A 25,400-nucleotide genomic window follows, 5' to 3' on the forward strand; every position below is an offset into this window, starting at 1 on the left:
GTGTGGACTAACTTTCTCTTCCATCTGCCCTTCACCCCAACAAAATATGGCCTGAAATGGAAAGATTAGCTGCTAGTTGCTGGCCTCCCGTCAACTTTAGATAACCTTCGTGTCATTCAAGATTATTCAAGGTTGTCCAATGCAGAAAAATGAGTTGTCGATACTTTTGCTATGTTATACTGCGTGTTTTGTTTTCAATTGGATAGCATAGTTTAAGCTTCAGATAGTATATTTAGCTTTAGAGTTTATTGAAATACATCTCGCGTAACTAAAGTGATAAACATCCATACAAAAATAAATAAAACATTTTTATGTAAGGACACAGATATTTTGCAGACTTGTTAAGAACTGTGATCTCATTTACAAGGAAGCTTGAGGGAAGGAAAATAGGACTTCGTTTAAGAAAACGGGCACTACTGGTCAAGCTAGCTTGTGGCCAGGTACATAACATCTTAACAGCCTCTTGGGGACCCAACTCCAGAACCCTTTCTGTTTAATGAAGCGGTGGCATCTTCTGCCCAGTTAAGCCCAGGCTTAAAGGCCTAAGACTTAAAAGTTAAGGCTATGCCTAACTAAAACTAGGATAGTTTTTGTCAAATTTATGGACAAAATAAGGATATTTGTCACTTCTCTGTAAATGGAATAAAATGACAAAACCCAGTAAAATCAGTTATTTGAAATGCTTAAATTTGTAGTAGTGCAGTTATGCGTTTGACATTATTTTCAAATCAGTTTAAAATTTTACTTCAGAAGTGTCTAGTCTCAAAGGTTTGAGTTGTTTCAATGCTAGTGATGCTGCATTTTACTGCAACTTGCTTAACGTTCTCCAAACTGCTTATGATTCTTGTAGACCTTTCAGATGTTTCCCAAAACGAGCCTTACTTTTTTGTTACTTCATGCTTTTTCTTTCTTTTTCTTCCTTTGTTTTGTTTTCTCTCTGGTTGTGACTTTCTCTGTATTCTGTTTACAGCTCTACTTGCACTCCTGAGGATATGTGAATTAAGAACAGTTCATCTATTTTACCAGCGTGTCATAATATGACCCTAAAAACTTACAACTTAATGTTTTTAATAGGCAGTCCCTGTCTCAAACATTGTGAAGTGTAGCTTCTTTTGCCCATTAAATAAAACATAAAAATGAGCCAGATGTGTAAAGCTTACTTTTATTTATGCTGTTCTTTTGCTTCTCACAATTTGATATTTATGTTTCTGAGGTCTCTTTGTAATGCGATGCCTTTGGGTTTTTTTATTTCCAATAGTTGAAAGAGATAGATGCCAAGAAGATTATCCGAGCGATGTTGTCTTATGTGTGGCCCAAAGACAGACCAGATCTGCGAGCCAGAGTAGCCATCTCTCTGGGGTTTTTAGCAAGTGCAAAGGTAAGAGCAGATACTTCATTGTACTGTAATAGTTATTGTTCAGCTGGAGTTCTTGCAAGGAGTAACTGTTCGTCTTGTACAATGTTATGACTGCTTCCTATATACTGTATTTCCATAGAGTATGAGCAATAGTTTTGTTTTAATTGTGTGTTTATGCCTGTGTGTGGCTGGGGAGAGGATGAAGATCAGATGCGTTATTTGCATTACTCACATTAGTCCAGGATTTTTCCATTGCTGGTTAGTCCATTACATTATTATGGAAGACCTGCAAGTTATATGAAAGGGATAAATATGAGTTAAAGATTGCTTACAGCACTGCACAAACAGAAGATCTGTATTTATCGAACAGGATTTCTCCAAGGCTCTGTGCCCGTTTTCAGTCGTACAATTAAGCAGTATGGTCATATCCACTCACAGCTTTTGCCATGCAGTTGGGAAGGGATTTTAGCTCCAGCGAAATTTCAGCTCTCTGTGAGCTGACAGTGAAATTTCTAGTGGTTTGGGGACTCCTCTGGTGTCATAATGTGAAAGAAGCTACATAATTCATTACTCTTGTATTGAACCGTACTTCTGTTCAACTGATTTTCTTCTACGTGTAGTCTTTTTATTATGAAATAGAGGGCTACTCCTACTTTCACTTTGTGTGTTACACTCTTGCCTGCAACAAAACTAGTGTTTACTAGTTCATTGAAGGACATAGGCATGCAAAATCTTTCCACAGATGAATGGAGAATATAATGCAAATTTTGTGCAAACACTGTAGAAATAGTTCAATGCGAACTTTGTGCACAAAATAGTTTACTTTAGAAAACAAATATAAATCCTTGATTGCAAATTGCTGGGAGCAAATTTTATTACCATTGTTGAGATAAATAGCTGAACTGACTTCCTTCTCAATATGGCAGTTTTTACCATACATCAGGCTAATATGAGGTTCTTGCTGGGATAAGGTAAGCAATGAGTTTTAACACTCTAGGCTAGTTGCATTGTATTTCCTTATCAGTAGTCAGCAACATTGCCATGTTGTGAAAAGAGAGAAGAAACAAACTTAAGCTATGTAGGTGATAAAAGAAGAGTACGTGGAGGAGAACTGTGCTCATCTATTTGAGCTGAAAGGAAAGGCCAATCTTCTAGTCTACAGCACTTTCACCTACAAGCAATCTGCAAGGTGCTAGCTGGTACTGTCTCCAGTAGATAGTTTGTTTTCTGCTGCTGCTCAGGAAGCTGCTGATAATACAGCTGGCAATATGCAGAATATGGCATACATGTGCAAGTAAACTTTTTAAATACACTGTTTTTGTATGTCTGTGCAAGATGTGCAACAGTGTCTTGAATTACACTTAAACTATGTGGGAAACTCTCTGCTCCAAATGCGAATACTAGGGCATTTTGCCTTACATACCACACAGTTACCTTCGCTGTAATATTTAACTATTACGTACTCAGTTCTTTAGGGTTTTGTGATCTACTTTTAAGAATCCCTCATTTAACCAAATGGATGTGCAGATTCCCCTGGTGTCTAGCTGAATTTCCTTTTAAAGCTTTTTAATAGTGGTGTTGATAATAATCTCAAGGCACTTATGAAAGAAGTCTGAAGTGTTTTCTTTCTCTCTTCCCCCCGCCCCCCCCTCACCGTGCTCTCCCAGTTTGTAGGTGAATATGATGGAGAATGTTAATCCAGAGCGTGATCCTGCGTGTGGCAGCATAGTACCTTACTTTTAGGAAATGTAGCCATGTCCCAGGCAGCTTTCTGGCATGCAGAGAAAACAAAATTGATGGCTAGGGTGCCTGACTTGTGCAAATAGCTCTATATTAGAGACTCCTTTTATTAAGAGTTCATCTGTACGTGATTTTGCAAATATAGTGTTACCTGAGATAACAAGGAATCTGATTTATTTGGAGGGCTTTTCTACCCTTCACTGGTTTAATGAATATTGGTTTCCTTCACAGTCTAGGACAGCAAAGTGGTGGCAGAGTAAATAACTTGTTTTAGCATCAGTGGTTCTTTTTATTCTCACTCACAGAAGTCCCCTGCTAGGTACTTAATACCTGGTAGGTAGCCAGTTAAGGCTTTCTGTTTCTTCAAACTTGGAAATAATTGTTCAAAGATTGTTTTTATAGTAGTGCTTCATCACTGTGGTCATCACTAGTTAGTGATTTTTAGTGTGTTGATTCCTAGTTTGGCACGTCACGTGAGGATTGAACTACGGCTGGTCAAAATGCAAACCATGCATTGATACAAAACTGATATTCTCTATTGAGAGGGATGGGTTTTCTCAGCCCACCTGCCAGAAAATCAGGAATTTAGTTGCGTTTTCTCTGGGGCAGTAATTGCTTGCTTGAATCTCTCACTAGTGTTCTCAAATTTCCTACCTCAGATTCTGGGCAATATCTGGCTTTTCTTCTTGCACCTTCTCCCTCCTGTTTTTGTTTGTTTGTTTGTTTGTTTGTTTTTGTTGTTGTGTTGTTGTTTTGTTTCCTTTACTAGGACACTTCATTTTCCCACTTCAGATTCTGTACGGTATCCAGAGCAGCTTCCAAGGAGCAGAGCAGGAAACCTGTTGAGCTTTGCCCAGGCTTAGAACATGTTTGCCAAAACGAGCATTTTCGCTTCTATTTTAACGAGCAAGAGTTTCATTAGGAATGCATACAACTAGCGATCTGTGGAATATATACTGTAACTGGCTGGGGCAGAAGGTTTTGTTCGTATCTTCTAGCTATCTCTTGCTAATGTTATTCTGTTTTTATCATTACAAAGCTATGTTCGAACTCAAGTGTTACAGAGTAACTGCTATTTAACAAGTTACACTCACAGTCCAGCTGATGAGGGGTAAGCTGAAGATCGCTTTGTCCTATAGAAAATAAAACAATATACTTCACCTGTAACTTGTCTGGACCATGTGTAACCCTGTGCAGTTTCCTCATTTTCTTGTTTAGGAGCCCCCTTTTCTGACAGCTTATGAGATTAATTACTGCAGACTAGCCACACCACGCAAACTATTTTTTAAAGTTGATTGCTATATGGTTGTGTTGGCACAAAAATGCTCATGTGTGAAATCCTGTCCTGATTTGCTTTTCTCATTATGCACTTGTCTGCGCCTGAGAGATTTAAATCCTTAGTTTGGATTTTTATAAGTTGTTCTTCAGGGTTTTGCGAAGAGAGCTGTATGAGCACGATGCCTGCTACTAATCACTTCCCCTTAAAAAATACTTTTTAAAGCCTTTTGGCTAATTTAATCTGAATTTGACAAAAGGTTGAGTGGAGTTTTATACCTCTATGTTTGTAAAGTTAGGTTTCCAGATAGAAGAAAAAGACCCAAGCATTGAGTGAGGGGGGCAGGGGGGAGAGAGAGACTGGAGGGTGAGTTCAATTTTATTGAAAGAAAACTTGAGACGCTCCGTGCAGGAGAAGAGAGGTGGGCTATAAAATCCCCCGCTGCAGGGAGAAACTTGGAGTTCGCGCCCTATCTCACGTGGGTCTTGCCCACAAAATGCCGAGCAGTTGGAGACCATACCTCCTAGTTCTGCTGCTTGTGGAATGATTTCTTATTTCTCTTTCAGTCTTCCAATTGAATAAAATGCAATTTTGAAACAAAAGCCAGTTTGTGTTTGCTAGTGAAGAGCCTGCAGTTATAATCTGTCTCGACTCCTTTTGTGGGGCCCCGTTGTCTGTCATTGAACAAATTACTGTGATTTTTGGTTCCTTCCTGTCTACACATAACTGCTAGAAATATTGTTAGCCTTCAAAGTGAACTGTTTGTATAGCTTTTTATGACTAGGAGCTGACAGGAGAAAGTCTGCTCCTGGGCTAGTAAGGTCTCTTTCTTGGAAGATTTATTGTATTATGACATGCTTTAAATTTTTATCTTAAATATTTATAGCCTATCTAGACTTGCACGATCTGAAAGATGCAACAGGAAGACAGGTGAGAGGAGTACACAAGACATTATCTGTGTTTTCTGACACAGCTTAACCTGCACAGGTTTTAGATATCTGGTTTTTCTTGCACCTTTCCTCTCCCATATTTTTTCATCTTTACTGGGATATATGCTGCAAACACTTACTTTGCTGCTGCTTCCCTTTTTCTTATGTGGCACGAGGAGGAGGAGGACTCTGGCTCCTTCAGAGCTGGTCTAGGCACATGGATATGACGCAATTTCGTGTCACCTCTGTCAGTCTGTAGTGTTTCTTGACTTCTTGGTTGTGGACCAAATGTGTGTTGTTCATGAGCCAGAGAAGTCTTTCAGACTGCCTGCTTGCCTGCTGATGGTTAATTCTGTAAGCTTCAGAATTAACTGTTTGATGAAAAAGGCAAGACACAGGTGTTGCGTTGTAAGTTTTATCTATGTGCAAAGATGACGGTGTCTATCTAATCAGTTAAGTATGTACATACAATCTTTGTGTTTAAGCCCTTCTAATTACATGGAATTAGACAATTGCATTAAGCAATTGAAGAAACCCTTGTAGTTTTTGGAGAGGTTTTAAGTGGAAGGTATTTCTAAATGTAAGAGTGTTTTTATGTCTTTTATTTGAAAAAATGTATTTGAGATTATCTGTGATTTCACAGAAGGCATGAAGCTTGAGTCTCCCTCCTCCTTCTGAACCACATTCTGTAGGTTTTCTCGGAGCCTGATCTCTGGAACGGATGGAGTTTTCTGTTCATGCTTCCACAAATGGAGTTGTTGCACAGCGCATGCGGAGGTGTGCTTTCGTACTGGCCCGGAGATAAATTCAGTCGTCTTCATTTTAATGTTTCTCATTGAATTATTGGCTAAAGAAGAGTTCACTGTAGATCAGTTTTATCATACTGGGTGTTCAAGCTGTCACTAACTTCTCATCTTTATTAAATATGAAATACTGGGAAGTGCAAGATGAAAGAACTTGGTTCGCCCTAAAAGTGGCTCAGTCCCACGTGGGAATGGATATGATACATTGTCAACTTAAAATAGTGCAATTATTTTAAAAATGTTTAAACCCATTTAAACATGATGTATAATGTGCTGTTGAATGTGCACAGTTGAGCTGGGTTGACTTCATGGGTGGTTGTATCTGCTTATACTTGCCAATAAATCCAGGTAAGGATTAGTTATTAATTCAAAATTACAAACAAAATGTATAAATTTAAATTGAAATGGTCTTTTTAGTAGGAATTGTTCTCAAGCTTTCAAATGTTAGGAAGAGGGAAACCTATACATATATACTGCATGAGATAATTAAGATGTTTTGCATGGTTGGTTTTTATAGAGTACCTGCGTGTGCTTAAAGCTTTGACTTCGGTGCTGGGAAATATAGGCTGCTAAAGAGATACTGAGAGTTTGTGCAGAAGGCTGAAATTTTGTTGCCATTAATATGAATGTGATCTCATTGACTTAACAAATTGAGTAGGAAAGGTCTGCTTCTAATAATGGGCTTTCATCTCTCTTGCTATAAACTTTGTAAGATTAACTTTTTTAATGTCTGGAAAGCAGACTGTGTTGATTACTAATGAAATGCAACACCATGCTGTCTTGTTCTTATTCAAGCTTCACCCTCCAGGAGTCAGAACAACTATAACCTGAGACCAGGCTTTAAATTTCACTTAAAACTCTATTGGCTAGAATTATATTGATGTGAAAGGAGACATTTCTACAAAATTGTAGGCTGTTGCCAGTAAAATTAATTGTGAGTGGAGAGCTGCAGTTTAAAGAATACATCTCTTTTCTTTAAATGGACTTTAAAATATATCTGTAGTTCTATTTCTAAACTACCTGTAGTGTAGCATAGTCTACTGAAGAGTAAAATCCCTGCAGAGAGATTTGTGAGAATGGGCAGCAAATCAAGACGATCTGCATTACAATACTCTTATTTTCTACTGAGTAGGCTCTCCCAGGAAAACCTGCACTTTGTCATGTTGGTCATCACTGTAACACAGATGGTAGTATAGTCTTCTTTATTAAGAACAAAATGCTACCAAAAAATTGAGCTTCAGTGATTCCAAAGGGAATAGCAGGCTTTTTATTACATTGGGGGAAGAGGGGGGTGTCAGTATTGTGGGGATGCAGAATCCCTGCTAATGCATCCCCAGTTCTTTGTGGGGCTTTATGCTTAAAGTTTAAGCGTGTAATGAGAGTAACCTGTTCTTCTATTGTGTCTAATTGAAGTTTATCAGTCATTATAGTATACTGCTGCTTTGATGGCATTTCTTGGCTTTCTGCAGATAAAGCTTTCTGTAGATAAAACTTCAGGTCTTTATTTTTTTTCCACAATCCTGGTCTATTAAGGGGATTGAGTGTTGCTGAATGACGCTCAGCCTTGCATTGGAGATCTTCCCAGAAGAGCCTATTGGAGGTAACCTGATCTTTCAGCTGTTTTCTTTTTTTCAGCCCCAAGCTAACTGGTGATGATCTCACCTGGTTGCTCTCAAATCTCATCGGTCTCCTCTCAGGAATTGTCTGGGTTTGCTGTACTGAGGGGTTGGTTGTCCACCTTGTTTTGAGTTAGTATCTTTGGGGGGAGGAAGACAGCGAGAAAGAGGATTCCTTCCTCATTTGCATTAAAACCTTTGTCTAAACTTTAAACAGTTTCTATCCCTACTGTGATTCAAGAAATCAACTTGCAGGACTTTCTTTAATCCCATCTTTTAAAAAAATTAGCATTTCCAAAAACCCAGTTTTCCCTGGTGCTGAAATACTTGTCCTCCATTAATTACCGTAATTTTTAATACGGAGGGTGTTTGATACTGGGATAGTTGTTAACTACTAAAAGCCTGTCTTCCAACTTCATTTTGTTCTGAAGTGATAAGACTTTATCGCTTTTTTTTCCACTGAAAACTTAGTTTGCTCTTTATCCAGTTAATTTACACAGTTTTTTTAATGAGGCTTTTATCTCTGACTGGTGTCCTTAAATGTAGTCAGTTCAAATACAACAGACACAACATCTGGTGGAGAGAGCTGAAATAGCTTTGTCGATCTGCTTTGGGTTTTGTTTTCTTATTATGTAAAATAATTTGTCGTCCACCCACAATTTTTTTTGCAATACAAAAAAGTCAGTTCAGTGTAAAACATTTTAACATCTGTCATCTTTATAAGAGAAATCTTAAAAGACTTGTTCAGCTGCTAAGAAGCTTATGTACCTTATTCTGAAGTCTTCATAATTACAAGGGATTTTACTTGAGCCCTATTAATTGAAGTTATATTTGTTTGTTAGTGTTTTTTAAGTTGTTGGTATAAATGAGCGGTATAATAATGAAACGTTAACAAGACTCCAGATTTTTGGTTGTTTCAAAGGTTTTCAGATTTTTTTTTATGCTGTAGCTTAGGAAGTGCAGATGAAAAATTCTAAAATTGATTTATTTACCTCCAAGCTTTCTTCCTTTTAGCATGTAGAGGAGATGCCGCTGTTTGAAGAAGTCTGTTTGGGTGTTGGTGCTTTCTGTTTCTACAAAAATATTTATTGACATATCATATGTTTAAGTTGTGGATATGATTTTGATATTTTATTTGAAAGCTCACACTGTTAAAGTAATTCAGAGTGTTTTGTAGACTTTATAGGAAGTCGTTTGTGCCACTGCCAAATGTTAAGGTTAATGTAGATACAAAGTTAATGTTTACAGTGACATTACGAATGGAAAACAATATTTAAATATTGAAGTAATAGGAATTGTCAGAGATAAAAGATAAAGTAACTTTATCTTTTGGCTTCAGTACAGTTTTGATTTTATACATGTTGACTGACCCTTTGTTATCAACACGTGGAAGGTCTTTCTGGTTTTTTATGTAGTAGTTGTTGCCAATATAGCGCAGAGGAAGCAAGCTGTAGCGACAGCATAGTTCAGTGCCGTTGCGGATGTGCCATGCCGTGCCTGATACCTGATGCGTTTCCCAACACTGCCGTTGCTTTAGTGAGAGCTCAGGTGCTTCGGCAGCGCGCGGTTTGGACAGAACAGAAGCTGATACTGAAAAGGAGCCAGTGGGATGCACACGCTAACCCTGCAGCCCCGCGAGCAGAGACTTCTTAGTGTGGAAAACGTTGTCTTTGAAATCGAGAGAGCCACCCCACCTGCTCTAAGCAGTGAAGAACGAAATATAATAGTACAGCTATTTCAGGAAAATCTATTCGTGCTACACAGATAAATGTTTTAATGCATCCTGACTAATTGGTGTTCTTACGCTTTCAGGCCATGAATATATTGGTTCCTTTCATGTTTAAATATGCAGTAGACAGCCTCAACCAGATGTCTGGAAACGTGCTGAACCTGAGCGATGCACCAAATACAGTCGCAACCGTGGCAACTGCTGTTCTCATTGGCTGTAAGTGGGGTTCCCGCATCTCTTGGCAGGGATTAACCTTCTCTGGCAAGGTAGTGGGGCAGCAGAGCTTTGGCCCTCTGCACTGCAAAGCATTGGGACGGTCGCTCTGTAATTACCTCTCCGTTGACATCTGTTTCCAGTGTTCAGTGACCTTGGCTCTGGCGTTCCAGTTATAAACTGAAATAATGCTCATGGAAATGATTCTCCGTTATCAGTTCTACCCTTTGCACCAAACAGCTGCAGGAAGAACTGATGTAAAATGTGTGTGCAGAGGTTTATAAATGAAAGCATGTAAAATTTTGGATAAATGAAATTACCTTTGAAGAAAAAAGTTGAAAACATATGAAGAATGAGTCTAATATGGTAATTTCATGCAAGAAGGCAGTTGGAAAACTTTTCCAATTGTTCTAATCTTTTCTAGATGGTGTCTCAAGAGCTGGGGCGGCATTATTTAACGAAGCTCGAAACGCGGTATTTGGGAAAGTAGCTCAAAATTCAATCCGAAGGATAGCAAAGAATGTTTTTCTACACCTTCATAACCTGGACTTGGCCTTCCACCTAAGCAGGCAGACAGGAGCCCTGTCAAAAACCATCGACAGAGGAACGAGAGGCATCAGTTTTGTTCTTAGTGCTTTAGTATTTAATCTGGGACCTACCATGTTTGAAGTGGCACTAGTCAGTGGAATTCTGGTAAGTGTCGTTTTTTTCATGAGTTACAATTGTCTCTTTTGGGACTATTGAACTGAATTTCTTTTGCCAAAGTTGAAGTGTTAAGAAGAGCAATCGCTGAATTTCTTAGTTGGTGGTTGTGAAAGTAACTGCTCTGGAGGAGAATAATCCATAGCTTTCAAATATTGGTTATTTAAAATAAGCAGATTTTAAATTCTTTTCACACTTAGCACCTGTCTGCAGCCAATCATGTTTATGTGGGTAGTTTTTAATGTTCAGAGTTGTTGGAAAAAATGAAATAGGAAAAGCAAGCTGTGCACACAAGTGTCAAATGGATCTGGGTAAACATTGAGCAGGAAAGATGTGAATGTCTAGAACTGTTATGGATCAGTTTGTCAAGGAAAGGGAATGATTATTGGCTTCTTTTTCAGTGCTACCTTTTCTTTATCCAGGAAAGTGAAAATTTTCTTCTGGAAAATAGGCTTCTCTTTCTCACAGGTTTCAAATTTTACTTCCTTTTAAAATTTTGTTTTATAAATGAAACTTACTGTCTTTTTAAATTTTGGCATATATACATCCAAATATCCTAATTTCAATCTCAGTTACGAAGTTTAGACTGAGTTAAAAGAAAGAGTCTTGCTATTGCTTTTCTCTTTTGAAGGACTTAACATGTATTCTTATGATCACATGATTAAAACCCCTTTTGGTATTTGTTTAAATTTTGTAACCGTTGACAGTTGCAAATCAAGCTGGCTAATAGCTGCCATGCCACAATATCTTAATTTTTTCTGGCTTTCCTGTCCTGATGTACCCTGAAGTAGAGAACCCTTCCTAAATTGTTTTGCAAGGCCTTTTGTTTATTTGTCCACAGGCTCCACCTTTCTTTTAAAATCTCCCCTTAATCGTATAAACAGTTGTTTTTGATAACAGCAAAGTGTTAAGAGACCCTTTTCCAGTATTGTGCTGTAGTTGGTCTTGGGTATCTCCACTTATTTCTCTTGTCTATATTCTCCCTTTGCTAGTCTCACTGTTACTTTCCTTGTAAACTTTAGCCGGTATTTAAGCTGTGAATGTCCCTCCCAACACACCCCTGGCTCTTAAGAGTTTGACCCTTCAGGCTACGGTGTCATAATTTTGAGACAACAGTAAAGTTTGAATGTTGTTATGACTTTACCTATTTTACTTTAATCTTCTAGTATTACAAATGTGGTGCGGAGTTTGCGTTAGTAACCCTGGGGACGCTAGGCGCGTACGCAGCGTTCACGATAGGAATTACGCAGTGGAGGTAAGGCGTCTCTTCGGATTCAGCCACGTGCACAAAGCGTTGCCTCAGCCAGAACGCCTGACCACGTTAAACCTTCCCTTTACAGGACTAAGTTCCGAATCGAAATGAATAAAGCAGATAATGATGCAGGTAATGCTGCGATTGACTCGCTGCTAAATTATGAGACTGTGAAGGTAAGACCGATCTGTACTGCTAGGCTCTTTCTGTCTTGTCCCAGCCTTGTCTTGCATCTCCCAGCCTTGGCAGAGTGAGTCAGAAGATCCGTCTTTTGTATGGCCACGTGTTTGAAATAGCATGGTTTTGAAAACATTATTCATTGGAAGAGTATAAACATAGTAGTGTGAAAATCATTTGGGATTGAAAAATCCTGTTTGTTGATAACGAGTGAGGAGCTTCCTTCATGACTGAATAGCCTTGACTTCTAGCTTCTGCAAAACGCAAACTTAGAGGCTTGGAGAGAATTCTTCTCATTTGTTTGCGAAAATTACCTTCTGAATGTAAGCTTGCAGAGTGTTGTCTTCTCCAGTGAGCATGTGTACTGTGCTCTCGCCTGTTGCTATCTGTAGCGTTCCACTGCAATCAATGTTCATGGCTGTCTACTAGTCCTTACAGCTGCTACTAAAAATTCCTGTGGAATGGCTTTGAATTTTTCCAGAATCGAGCTGGTTTTTATGTTCTTGTTAATCGGAGAGCTATAACTGGAAAGATGAGCAATCTCTACGCCAAAGCAGAGACTGTATGAGAAGTAGAGATCTTGTCGTGCTCAGTGCAAAGAGGGTGTCCTGGCAGATAGTGAGCAGTAGCTCTTTCTCCTTTATAGTATATAGTGGTAGCTTTTTTTTTTTTTTTTTTTTTGGTTTTGGTTTTCTTCGTTGTTGGGGGAGAAGGGATTGGTTTGGACATGAGTTAGGTAGAAGTTTTACAGGAGACGCCCAGTGTGTCCTGCGTTCTGAGCATGGTAGGGATCTCTGTACTGTCTCCTTTCCCAGTGCGGAAGGTGCTCATCTGTGGAGTGACCTTGTCTCCTACTGTTTTTTCTCTTTGTATCCTGGTCTTTGATCATTTTTTCTCTTTGGTTGTTAAAACTGTTGAAGGCGTGTGTGTGTGTGTCTGTGCATGTAGTGTGTTATACTAAATTTTATAATCAATTGAATAGTTTTGTGTATTGAGAATGTGACGTTTATTAATTTTGTGTATATCACAGTATTTCAATAATGAAAAATATGAAGCCCAACGGTATGATGGATTCTTGAAGACCTATGAAAATGCTTCCTTGAAGACTACCTCTACCTTAGCTTTGCTGAATTTTGGACAAAGTGCTATATTTAGTATTGGCTTAACAGCCATCATGGTGCTTGCGAGCCAGGGCATTGTTGCAGGTAATCTTGTCCGTAAGCTAAAATTGAGTCTCCTTTACCTTAATTCATCCATAATAGAAGTGTTGTAGGGTTGTTCTTGTTTGTTTTCATTCACTTATGACTGATAACGACAGTTCATTTTGAGAGTTTTTGCTTGGGAGACCTCCTTTAAATGCTGTATCTTGCAGCATTTTGTTTCATGATATATTCAGTAGTTGTTGTTTTTATTTTATTAGAAACATTTTCTTAAGAGTCTCTCTAGGTGCTAAACTTTCCAAATGCAACTTAATTGTAGTGAATGAAGTATTATAAAAGCAACATATGAATAAAAATATATGGGGGGGAATTTAATTTCTGAAAAAGTCCTTTTCACTCTTTCCCATGTTGTCAAGAATCGGGACTTTTCTGCACTGTGTACGTACCTATACTTTGTCTCGTACAGCTTTGTGACCACTGTCCTTAATTTCCCTTAACTAATAAAAAGACTTAATAAAAAAAAAAAAAAGTTGCCCTATGTTAGGAGTTCTCCCCCTTCCCCCAATATTTGTCGTAGATACTGCCTAACGCAAAGGCTGCTTGTTTAGAAGACAAGCTTGTAGGCGACTGCAGTATCGGGACGGGGCCCAGCTAAAGGGAGGCAGTTCAGAGTAACAGCAGTGATACTGAAGCCCTCTGTTAGCATCCAGATGCATTTGAAGGATGCGTAGTTTTTATTATGGCTCTTGCATCTGCGTTTGCTTTGTTAAGAGACGCTAGACAGGCAGGAGTGAACGGGTAAGTCGATAGATGCAATTTATGGCGTTCCTTAACAAAATTTAGAACGACCCTTAAGCAGGACACTGGAAATGTGGTTTTAAATCATCTTTCCTGACCTGTTTCAGCTGACCTGGCTCGGCACTTGCCTTTAGCTAGTGTGTCGCGTCCCAAAGTGTTTCTTGATCAAGATATTTGATGTTAAGCTGCCCAGAGGTTCTCACGATATGTCTTAGCAACTCTATTTTGTACAGTATTGGAAGCGTCTCTCTCGCTTATGACACATCCTTGCATTTGGATTTGTCTATAGTTGTTCGTAAGATTCAAAATCGTCTTTCCTACTTGCTTGTTTTTGTGTATTATTTCGTTCCTTTCCCCAGGCTTCTAGCTTACTGAGGACCTTTTATGTTTATCGCTCAGTGGAGTTCTGCAATTTTGCAATATGGTATTTTCTGTGAATTTCCTCATATGCTGCTCATCTTATTTTTCAGGTGCTATTTTATCTTTATTAATGAAATCCATACAAATATTGCTATTCCTTTCAGGCACCTTCCTAGCTAAAATCTGATCCTCTAGGAATTTATTTCATTTCCTGTTTAAACGTTTGGGTTTAGAAATGGGATAACAGAAACTAAGTTTAGTTTTTCAAACCATTTTTGTGCTTCCTGACAGGACTTACCCTTCAAGTCTGCTTTTTCTTCCCCATTTATTTTGTCTTAAGGGAGCCTGTCTGTTGGAGACCTCGTGATGGTCAACGGATTGCTGTTCCAGCTTTCTCTACCCCTAAACTTCTTGGGAACAGTGTACAGAGAGACAAGACAAGCACTTATAGATATGAATACCTTGTTTACACTTCTCAGCGTAGATACCAGAATCAAAGTAAGTAACTTATTCTCCTTACAGTATCTGGATATCTAATAGGGCTGTTGTGTAGTGCTGCTGTCGTTTCACCCTGTTTGATACCGTTCAGATTTAACTGCTGTTCAAGAAAGGGGTACTGTGTAAGGAATGCTGTTCTGCGTCCTCTTAAGTGCGGTTAGTGCAAGAGCTGCTGCTTTTTTCTTGCCGAGTGAGGGTAAAAGTTGCTTCACGGAAGCTGTGTTTGTACTGAGACTTTTATTTAAGCATTCATGCCTTGTGCTTAAATTTTTATTTGTAATTAATGATGCAGAATTTATTACTGCAGAAGTTGTGAAGCGGAATGTTTACAGCAGAAATTTTTGCCTCCTTTGGGGGAAAAGGATGAATAAACCAATTTTACCTGTGTGTCTGATCATGATTATTTTCAACATATCCAAGCTAGAGTGTCAATTTGCCTTTTTCTGAGTTAGGAAATAGATTGTTTAGCTTGTTGAACTGCTTGAAATACTTTCTGGGCAGCATATAAAGTGGCACTCTTCTTTTAATAGGACAAAGAGCTGGCTCCACCCCTGCAGATCACACCACAGACTGCTGCCATCGCCTTTGATAATGTGCATTTTGAATACCTTGAGGGGCAGAAAGTCCTTGCTGGAGTATCTTTTGAAGTCCCTGCAGGAAAGAAAGTGGCCATTGTAGGAGGTAGTGGGTCAGGGTGGGTAAATGGACTACATGCCAGAATTCTGCATCATTGATTGGCGTTTTTTTAAAATGAATTTGTTCTTGTGTTTTGCTTTTTATTACTTTTGTCTGTGACATCAATGTTTTGACTGGAGATTTACAAATGATAAGCTAAGAATTTAATGTTGGCCTCAATTCTCTTTCCGTTTCAGGAAAAGCACAATTGTGAGATTATTATTTCGTTTCTATGAACCTCAGAAAGGAAACATTTATGTTGCCGGACAGAACATACAAGATGTCAGTTTGGAAAGCCTGAGAAAGGCAATAGGAGTTGTACCCCAGGTATAATATATTTCACTCTCCCCAAATAGCCGCTTGTAATGGTAATTCTTGATATTCCAACACTGTAGTTCAATAATATCACTGCGTTAAGACTGGCTTTTTATTTAGTGTCTTTGAAATACTTAATTTCCTCATGTGCATCATGTAGATCCGATTCTTGATGTGTGTTCAGCCTCTTAAAGCTGGAGGCTGTTTCTCGTGAAGTGATTAACCTTTATAGTTGATTACTACCTTTGAGTTGTCATATATACTTTTACAGTTTTGCTATTTATTTACGACAGAAGGAAATGTCTTCTCCCCAAATGGGAAGAAATGAAATATCCCAGATGTGGGGAAAATACAAGCTATTTTGTATTGGTTTCTTCCAAGGGTTGGGGACAGAGCTTTTGAATTAGTATTCATAATTTCTTGTTTAAAATGTTCTTTCTATAAATGTAGGATGCTGTTCTCTTCCATAATACTATCTATTACAATCTACTCTATGGCAATATCAGTGCAACACCGGAAGAGGTGTATGCAGTAGCGAAGCTGGCAGGAATCCACGATGCTATTCTTCGAATGCCTAATGGTTACAACACACAAGTTGGTGAACGAGGACTCAAGCTCTCAGGTGCGTCCTTAAATGCAAATGTTCTTTACATCTGTTCTGCTAGCTCAGTTTGCATAGTTTGTTCATCAGTTAGACTTGCTTTTAGCTCATCTTATTAAAATTTAGCCCTGCATTTATGTTATAAGGCAACTGTAGTTTAAGGCAACCATAATCTACAAGATACTTGAGATGTATTTTCAGGGGAGAGTGTTAAATGAGATGATATCTAAGCACATAGATGCATCTAAATAAAAATGGTTTTACTGTAATATATTGGGGTTGTAGAGTATATGTGAATAAATTGGGGACTCTGTGTGCTTTGCATGTATGATGGTGTAGACTTGCCTGTGCATAGACCTTCTGAATTTGAGTCCTTACGTCTAGACTTCTAGCATCTGAAATCTAGATTTTTGGTTTTGTAGTAAATAATACTCTGGGATATGTTGTTGCTGCATGCTAATTTACTAATTCTAGGTCCTTTTCATAATAAAAGTGCCTTCAAGTCTTGTCATTCTGAATTGTGTGGGTTTTTAAACAAACACACACACACAAGCTACTGCAGCCTATCTACAAGCTGTAGATTTATATAAAGCAACCTTAATGTTGAAATCAAAAAAGCCTGAGTTTAGATTTTCCAAGTTCCTGCGTATTCAAATTGGCACCCTATCTAGTGCAGGACAGTTATGCCACTTTACAGATAGCATCATGGCATTAGCCAAGCTCCCCCATGTCACATCAGCCTTTTGGCAGCATTTTTTACAAAATTTCGGTTTACGCCTTCTCTCCAGATATCTGTCTCTACCCTCACGGGTCTCATGACTCCTCCTTCCATGTATATTAAAATTGCATACACCTCATTTATTTTTAGGTGATGCTTGAAAGCAGATACTCTTCTTGAGGCAGAGTTAAGGGAATGATAATGTAAAATAAGATCATTTGGGAATTGGGAAATGTCTAAATCAGTTGTCTTATTCTTTTTATTCTTTAATGGGGGATTTAGGTTTTTGAAAGTATTAAGTTTATCTTTATAATTGTTAGGTAGTAGCTAGATTCCACTGAAACACTTGCAGTCTTAAATCTCTTAAGCTAAAACTGCATTGAAAGAAAGCTATTGATGTCTAGCACATGAATGTAACACTAAATGTACATTGAATGAAACACAATCAAAATTCCTATTTCAATTGAAGTACATATTAGGTGCAAAAATATTTTATTTTAGATAAGTCTTTATCCTATCCTCTTACAGAATTTAAAGTTTTAATAGTATTTAATAGCATTTAAATTTTTTTGTGGATGTATCATACAACACAGAATGGGATAGTCATTTAAGGAGATTTCCTGATTTAATTCAGTGATGGGTTTGGTTTCCGTTTGTGGTGGATATTGTGTGTTCCTCTGGAAACACTTTTCGAGTCAGACTCCTGGACCGGCGCCTTCCCGAGCGCCGGTTATCCTCCGCTCCATCCTTCCTTGCGCGCTACCGCAGCGATGGCAGGAAGCACTTGCCTAACGCAGTGCTTGGACACAGGTCGCGCTTAGAAAGCGGAGGGAGATGTGGGGTGGTTTTTCCCCCTTTTTCTTTGCCTTAAAAGAGAAAGGGTACGTAAGTCTCTTGCCAGTATAAAGACACCGATGTGAATTTGTAGCAAAGAGCTCAGCGTGTGCCCGTGACATTGGAGTAGCAGCTTCGGTTTCTTTTATTTTTAACAAATTAGACGTCTGTCGGCAGACCATGATGTCGAGCGAGCTGAGGCAGTGTTTACAGCCAGGCTACGGGAGCCTCGGGCTAAGGCTCTCGGCGCGTCGGCTCATCTTGGCCTTCCCTGAGTTGATGTTAACCGGAGCCGCGAGCACACAGCGCGCGGTTTGAGCCTGTGCCTTCGCGCGCAGGGTCCCCTTTGAGGCGGTGGTTTAGGCCGAAGCACGAAGCTGAAGCGTCCGCTGACGCCCGTCCGTGCGCGTGAGATTAACGCGCTCGTCGGTAACGCGAGGTAGAGCGGCCGGAGGCTGGAAGAGGTGCGTCTTTTACGTGCCTGGTGGGGAAGAGTGAGGAGGCTTTGGGGACCGTGGCAGGTGCCTTGGAAAGGCAGCGATGGTACTGAGAACTATCTCGAGTCCTGGCCGTGTAAACCATGGTTTACCCGTGCAGTGCAAGGTGGTAATGTGTGGGGCCAGTAATTGCTGCAGTTCTAGTTTTGGGCCCTTCTCTATGGAAATTTAAATCTGTTGAGAGGAGCAAGTGGTTAATTTAAGCAATAATATGTAAATCGGATCCTCCCTATATGCAGAATTTGCGCCCCTGCTATATTAAAGAATCCTTTCTTCCAGTAAAGGAAGAGTTCACATATTTTTGAAAACGCACATTATAAAACTGTATTTTAGAAGTGCTGTCTGATATCTTAAAATTGGTGGTTTTTGCAATTACGATTTTTCTTTCTTTTTTTTTTTTTTTTTTTTTTTTTTTTTTTAATTGACTGGCAAGAATCTTAATACAAGCAGAACTCCGTAACGGCAGTACGCCGTGGTGGTGAAGAAGCCTACGCCTGTCTCCCTTAGTGTGGTTTGCCTTGCTGGTGTGGTACCAAAAATAACAGGCCTAAGGAAGTCTTTATTGCATTAAGAATGTTATCAATTTAAATAAAATCAAATAAGCTTTTAGTGTAGTTCTTAGTGGTCCCTGTGACTGATTCATCAAGAGTAAATAATTAAAAGTTTGGGCTTTTTCAAGTAGCTGCATTTCAGTGCTGTTTAGTAGATGTCTCCTAGACAAAGCCATAGTGATCGGAAACTCTGACCTTGCAATCAAAGCAATTAAAATGCTGCAGTCCTGCACGTGGATGGGAAGAACATGAAACAAGTCTGTATGCTGCAAATGTAAGAAGACCTTGGATTTTTCATATCGGTGCATATCTTTCAAACAAGGATGTTGCCAAGCTGTCAGTTTTCAGCATGCTTTAAAAAGGGGAGAGAGGGAGAGTGTATTAAAATAGTTTGAATAAATTGTACAAGTCTAATTTGTACTGAGTTCCACCAAAGATAGTTTAAACTTTGAGCTGCATCAAGATTATCAGCCTCTTAAATGGTTTATTAAAGCATGTTCTCTCTTGATAGGAATGGAACATTAGTAAGAATATAATAGTGTTATATAGAATTTTGCAAAGTCTTGAATAAAACGTAGGAGGGCAAGCGCACAAATGTTAAATGTTTGCGTTGCATACCAAATGTTTAGCAGATTTTGAGTCCTCAAATGCACCTGTTTTCCTGTCTATAAAACTTGTCATAAGTTGTTCTTGGGAGATCAGTTGTCTGTAAGAATTGTAAGTGGTTTCGGGATAGTTTCCTTCCTTCACCTCAACAAACAGCAGGCAATACGTTGCGTAATGAAGATGGTTTTCAGCGCCATATTAATTGTGTTTCTTAATGAAATTCACTTGTTAAAGCTGTTAGTTTTGGGCACTTAATTCAGGTTATAGAGCGGTGGAAAGTTGGATGAATTTCAAGAGGAGACTGGAGAGAGGAGGTGTGTGTGCAAGGTGTGTGAAATAAGAGCACAGCAGTCGCGCAGCCTTGCTTGCTTGCGTGAGAAGACCGGGCGCGCGTGTGCTCTTACCGTGCGGGACGCAGCTTACAGGGGAGCAGGCGGAAGGGCACGCGCCGGCCTGGTGCGCGGCAAGAGTTACCGTTCCGTGTCGTCGTGGCTGCCTGCACACGTCTCTTGCCTTGTGGTGCACGTGAAATAGTTCGCTCTCTTTTTTCGGAAGCGATAAGCAATCTTGAATCACTTTATTTACCTGGTGCAAGAACCTGCGTGGTATCTTACATAACCTATATGTAAACTTGTATCAGTATTAACTATCACGTATTTTGAAAAGACCATAAAACCCAAACACAATGCGCGCAAACGTAACGAACACATTAATACTGTTGAATTTAGAATATCCTGCAGGTCACGATTGTAACTTTTTTTTTCATCTCCTTCCCCTTCCCCTCCCCTTATTCAGGAGGAGAAAAGCAAAGAGTTGCAATTGCAAGAGCAATGCTAAAGGAGCCACTTATATTTCTCTATGATGAAGCCACATCATCTTTAGATTCGATTACAGAAGAGGTAAATTGGCAGAAAGAAATACAAAATTTAAGTGGTGTAATGATATCTGATCCTGATACTTTTTCCTTGTTATTTCCTTCTCGGAAATAATCCTATTCTTCTTGCCTGATTGCTGTTGTGTGTTTTCTTGATATTGCTGTTAAGTGACCCTATGGCTAATCCCTTTTCCTAAAGGCCAGAGGGAAGAATATTGGTTCTATTTCTGGGTGCAACTTCTGTTTTACACTCTGAGGTGCAGTTCACCATTAAACATGCGTCTCTTGAAACTGTTGCAAATATTTGGCCAAGACGTATGAAGCTTTGCAGTCCACTTTAAAAGGTGTTTAGTTGATATCTAGTATTCACTTAAAAAATAAGACTCATAAATGATTTTGATGTAAAACGAAACAGGAACCCCGTTGTTCATTGTGCAGCATCTTTCTGAGATGCAAATCAGGCAGGCGTAACCTGCAGTGCTGGTGTTAATTTGTATTCCCTTCACAGGAAGGGCTGTGAAACATCAGGGTGTTGTGACATGGATGTCATGACACTACCACAGCAACTGCATCAGGCTTCATCACTGCATCTTTGCTTAAACACAAAACTCTCAACACCGGCAATAATTTCACAACCTAGTGTCATCTAAAACCAGTGCTCTGTGTATGTTGTCTTCACTTATGCAGATTATTGAGCAAATTTACTGACCTGTAATCACTAAATTACTTTCATTTGCCAGATGCAAAGAAGCTGAGGTACATACAGTACATCTGTATAGTACAGCTTTCAAATAATGATTTCCAGCTCCCGACTGTGCGCTGTCATATGACCAGAAATGTTTTGCAGAATTGTGTTAAGAATAATACTTCATTCTTTCACTTCACTGTATTTATTGCAAGTTTCATAAGCAAAGCTGAAGCTTTCACAGTAGAGCTGCATTTTAAAGACAGCAAATAAAAACAAGTCCTTCCCACAAGTATGTTCGCTAATCAGAATGGTTTTTGACAAAGCCTAGCATTTTTTCAGGGAAACAAAATGGGCACTTCACTTAGTGTAGGGAGAGCACAGACTCCTAATTAGTGCTGCTTGCATCTGGATGCAGCTTGGGGAGCTGAAAAAGTATACACAAAGTGAGCTGTAGATAAGAAATGATTCCAATTTTTTTAGCTTCGTGTTCCACATTGCCATAGTATTGAGAGGGATATTTTGCATTTAACTTCTGTTCGTTAGGAAAGTCTATTATCATTATTATTTTCAGGTGCCTTAACTGCTTTTGATGCTTCTGAATGCCAAAGGAAATTTTCCTGAAATCAAGTAACACTTCTTTTCTTTCATCCTTTGGGATAGCTGCTTTTTTTTTTCCCCCTGTGAATATAAGCTATAAGCTTTTTTGCAATTTTGAAGATGCTGTCAGAGCCATAAGTGGTTCATTCATGAAATTTGTTTACTTCTGTAAATGCTGGTAGCTGTTTCATACATTTCATTCAGTTTTGGAGATGTTTCTCAACAGTCATTTAAAATAATTTAAATATTTCCAGACAGCATTTTATTCCTTTTCATCCTACCTAGGAATGTGTAAGCATGTGTCTATAACTTAATCTTACAGAATATTCTGAGTGCCATGAGGGACATGGTGAAGCACCGAACATCAGTCTTCATTGCCCACAGGTTGTCAACAGTAGTTGATGCAGATGAAATCATTGTGCTGGATCAGGTGAGGCTATTGCCCTGTGAAATATAACTTTCACGTAATGTCATTGTAAAGAGTTTGTGTGCACTCTGAAATATTAAAACTCTTACCAAGCTACTGAAAGCTCTACCTTTGGAAATGAACCATGTTTTTTTATTAAAAAAAAAAAAAAAAAAGAAAAAAAACCGTCACCAAAGCTTTACTACTTATATATTTCTCTTCTTTGCAATTAATGTTTTATCAGCTGTAGAAACTTTTCTGTGAATCTGTGTGTATTATTACTTTGTTTGCATAGTACACTTAATTACATGTATTTCATACGGATTATTACAAATTTCACTTGATGAGCTGGGAATGGTTTACTGTTGCATATTTTAAATTTATTATATGCTCCTATCTGTTTGGGCTCCTAATGTTATGCTTCCCCAGGTTATGCTTCATTCTCATTATCCAGTGAGTGGCTTTTTCATATGCATCTATTGGTTTCTTCTTTCAGTGGGAAGAGAGGGGACAGCATGCTCTGTTTCCATGCAGATAAAACTGTTGTAGGCTTGTTCAACCTAATTATGTTAGAAATCTGAGTACTATTCTCTATTGTAGCTCTACAAAACTGTAATCATTCCCTTCCTGTGCTATATGTCTACACACGCACACACGCACACATGCACACACACACACACACACACACACACCTTTCAACATTTGATTTATTAACATCACTATTCAGCACTTACCTCATATTCAGTCTGTCCTAAGTCTGTTTTCTTTTGTTAACTATATTTGGCTATAAGCTTAAAATAAGTAAAGGTCCTTAAAATAACTTCATAGTTACTTTTTCTAACTGATATTGCTGAAAGCATAGTGCTGTAATCTGCTGGTAGTAGATGTTAAATTCTGTTCTGCGTTCCTGTATTTTAATTATTTTTTCTATGCTTGTGACTATAGGTGTGTTTGGTGACTAAAATGTGCACATACAGAAGAAAATAAGTTACTCCCATAGTACATTAAATTATTTAATGGGAAATTAGAACAAAATCTCATGAAATGGTGACATTCCTGGCCATCTTTGCTGTACAAATCTCAGCTTCCTATGAATCTAAAAATTAAGTAGTGCAATAAGTCATAGTCACTCATCTGTAACTATTTTATTCAGTTTTGTTCTGTTTGTTTTTCCTGCTTTTGCTGAAAAATCATTTCTTAAGGTGTATCCTCTATGTAACTCCATGTTACGATATCTTGCAAATGTTTCTAACGTGTTATACAACAATCTGCGAATTTTGTTTTTCAGTGCAAGTTTTCACAGCTTACTAGGAGTGTTTTGTGTTACAGTGCAACTGTTAAAAACACAACCTAAAACTAAGACAGCTAGGGTGCTCACTTTCATGAATGGTTTTAGTGTAAAACGTTGTGAATGAGTGAGGTAGCATGGTGCATCGCTTTCTGGTTTCTGACTGCTTCGCGAGGCACCGTTGACATTTGCTCTGCAGAAAGTTGCCTCTTTTCCCAGCTTGATGAGTGCTGCATTAGCAACCAGTTAAATGAGGATCAGTAATGGGAAAGAGGCAAGAAAACTGCAACTGTGTTTGCTCGGTGATGTTAAATGTTGCATTGCAATTTCAGCACCTTTGCCCAGGTAAAATCAGAATAGTTGAGTAAACATACTGTATTAACAGTATTGATTTCAGTGCTGCAAAGCTGAACAGAGAAGTTAAATTTCTGGCAACTGTGAAAGTTAAACTTTTTTTAATTCATAAGCCTAGTCTCCACTGCAGTGAACTCTGTAAATTAACCACTTAGCATTTTTAAATAAATTCTACAGTTTTGTTGGCCAACTACATATTTGTTAAGGTTCCACCAGCACGACTACTAATGAAAGTGACAAGACCTAATTTTGTTTCCCAGCATGTTCATCATCAGCAGTCACAAGGAGGTAGATTTAATTGTAGAATTGCTGAATTTGGAACTAATACAAAATCCGTGTAGTTGTCTATGTAATAATGTCTTTTCCCGAAAGAAAGAATAGGTAGAGAATAAATAAATTGTTTTAAGTTGAAGACAGTGGATGTAAATGTCTCTCAAATGGAAAGGACAGGAGTCCCTGTTTCGCAGAATAGTGTTGTTTGGCTATCTAGAGGGTTTGAGTTCTCCCCCCCCCCCCTTCTTCCTTCCCCTTCTAACAATATGATAGTCAGTAAATCAACATTGTTTTTTCAAAACAGCACAGATGAACTGAACTGCTTGCTTAGTTTTCGTGATGGCACTTCTAATGACAGAAGCAACTGAGGTCCCTTCTGAAAACGTATCTTACATTAATTGCTTTTAGAATCTGATTTTAAATGTTTTTGGCTTAACTGCCACAAATCCCTTTGTGTTTGCTTCTTTCAGCTTCCTTCAGTGTAGCTTAAGTATGTTTCTTATCAAGCAGAGATAAATACATGTTTGTCCTGGTACATCCATGTGCCTTTTGCACTAGTAGTTTAACACCTTGATGTCCATAGGTTCTACATTTATTTTAAACAGTTAAACTTTTCATGTTGGTAGGCCTTAAATTTTCTGCAGGTTGAGAAAAGAAATCTAAACTGCTATTTACCTAAGTTTAAGAATACAGCCCCTTGTTTTCCATGCGCAGGGTAACCCAAAATGCAGTGCTCGGTGTTCAGTCTTCCCTGTGCTGCCTCAGCCTTCTCATTCAGAATTGCCGTGAGCCATGCTGTAAAGCCGTGCCCGTATGTTGGCAGTGCTAATATTCCTGAAGATCTGGAAATATTGATTGTTGACTTCTTCCACTTCTTTTACAGGGTAAAGTTGTTGAACGTGGTAGACATACAGACCTCCTTGCAAACCCAAACAATCTCTATTACGAGATGTGGCATACGCAGAGCAACAAAATGCGAAATAGTAATAACAATCAGAAATGGGAAGAGAGAAACAATCAAATGTCCAAAGAAGAGGAAAGGAAGAAACTACAAGAAGAAATTATCAATAGTGTGAAAGGCTGTGGAAACTGTTCTTGCTAAGTGTGATCCTGGATTAATCTTTTATAACAGATTAAAAATGCACAATGTTGCAGTGAAGCACAGCTCTTGGTTTTTAACTCATAATTCAAAAACTTCCTGGGTTTTCCAGTTTTTGTTTTTTACCATTTCTCAGAGGATCATAACTTCAACCAAAGAAGTCTCCTTTCTACATCTTTACAAATGCATGACATTCATTGGCATTTGCAAGAGCTGAGTGTTTTCAAAAAAACCTTTAAAATTACTTCTGACTAACAGTATATTTATGGCAATTTTTAGGTATTGATGAATTCTCCTGGTAGTTGCTTGAGGTGGATCATTAAATTGTAAACAGATTTGTGCTCAATTTACATTATTTCTCATCATTAATGGCTGATAAAGAAGTCTTATTTTAATTGTAGTTGGGCTAATTTG

At 38.6% G+C, this 25,400-nt stretch overlaps 1 protein-coding gene across 2 annotated transcripts in view; it reads left to right on the plus strand.

Annotated features, from left to right (window-relative positions):
* ABCB7 (ATP binding cassette subfamily B member 7) overlaps nucleotides 1-25,046 on the plus strand; it is a 40,419-nt gene extending 15,373 nt beyond the window's left edge. For both annotated transcript variants that reach the window (XM_062584621.1, XM_062584622.1), the window contains 13 exons: nucleotides 1,259-1,378; nucleotides 9,534-9,666; nucleotides 10,088-10,356; nucleotides 11,532-11,620; nucleotides 11,706-11,793; nucleotides 12,825-12,999; nucleotides 14,453-14,610; nucleotides 15,141-15,304; nucleotides 15,483-15,612; nucleotides 16,051-16,222; nucleotides 20,203-20,306; nucleotides 21,889-21,996; nucleotides 24,771-25,046. In XM_062584621.1, the coding sequence (XP_062440605.1) occupies nucleotides 1,259-1,378; nucleotides 9,534-9,666; nucleotides 10,088-10,356; nucleotides 11,532-11,620; nucleotides 11,706-11,793; nucleotides 12,825-12,999; nucleotides 14,453-14,610; nucleotides 15,141-15,304; nucleotides 15,483-15,612; nucleotides 16,051-16,222; nucleotides 20,203-20,306; nucleotides 21,889-21,996; nucleotides 24,771-24,989 (1,929 nt within the window). In that variant the 3' untranslated portion in view covers nucleotides 24,990-25,046. The remainder of the gene's footprint in view (nucleotides 1-1,258; nucleotides 1,379-9,533; nucleotides 9,667-10,087; nucleotides 10,357-11,531; nucleotides 11,621-11,705; nucleotides 11,794-12,824; nucleotides 13,000-14,452; nucleotides 14,611-15,140; nucleotides 15,305-15,482; nucleotides 15,613-16,050; nucleotides 16,223-20,202; nucleotides 20,307-21,888; nucleotides 21,997-24,770) is intronic.
* The last annotated feature ends 354 nt before the right edge of the window (nucleotides 25,047-25,400 follow it).

This window comes from Rhea pennata, chromosome 11, assembly GCF_028389875.1.
Source record: "Rhea pennata isolate bPtePen1 chromosome 11, bPtePen1.pri, whole genome shotgun sequence".
NCBI classification, from domain to species: domain Eukaryota; kingdom Metazoa; phylum Chordata; class Aves; order Rheiformes; family Rheidae; genus Rhea; species Rhea pennata.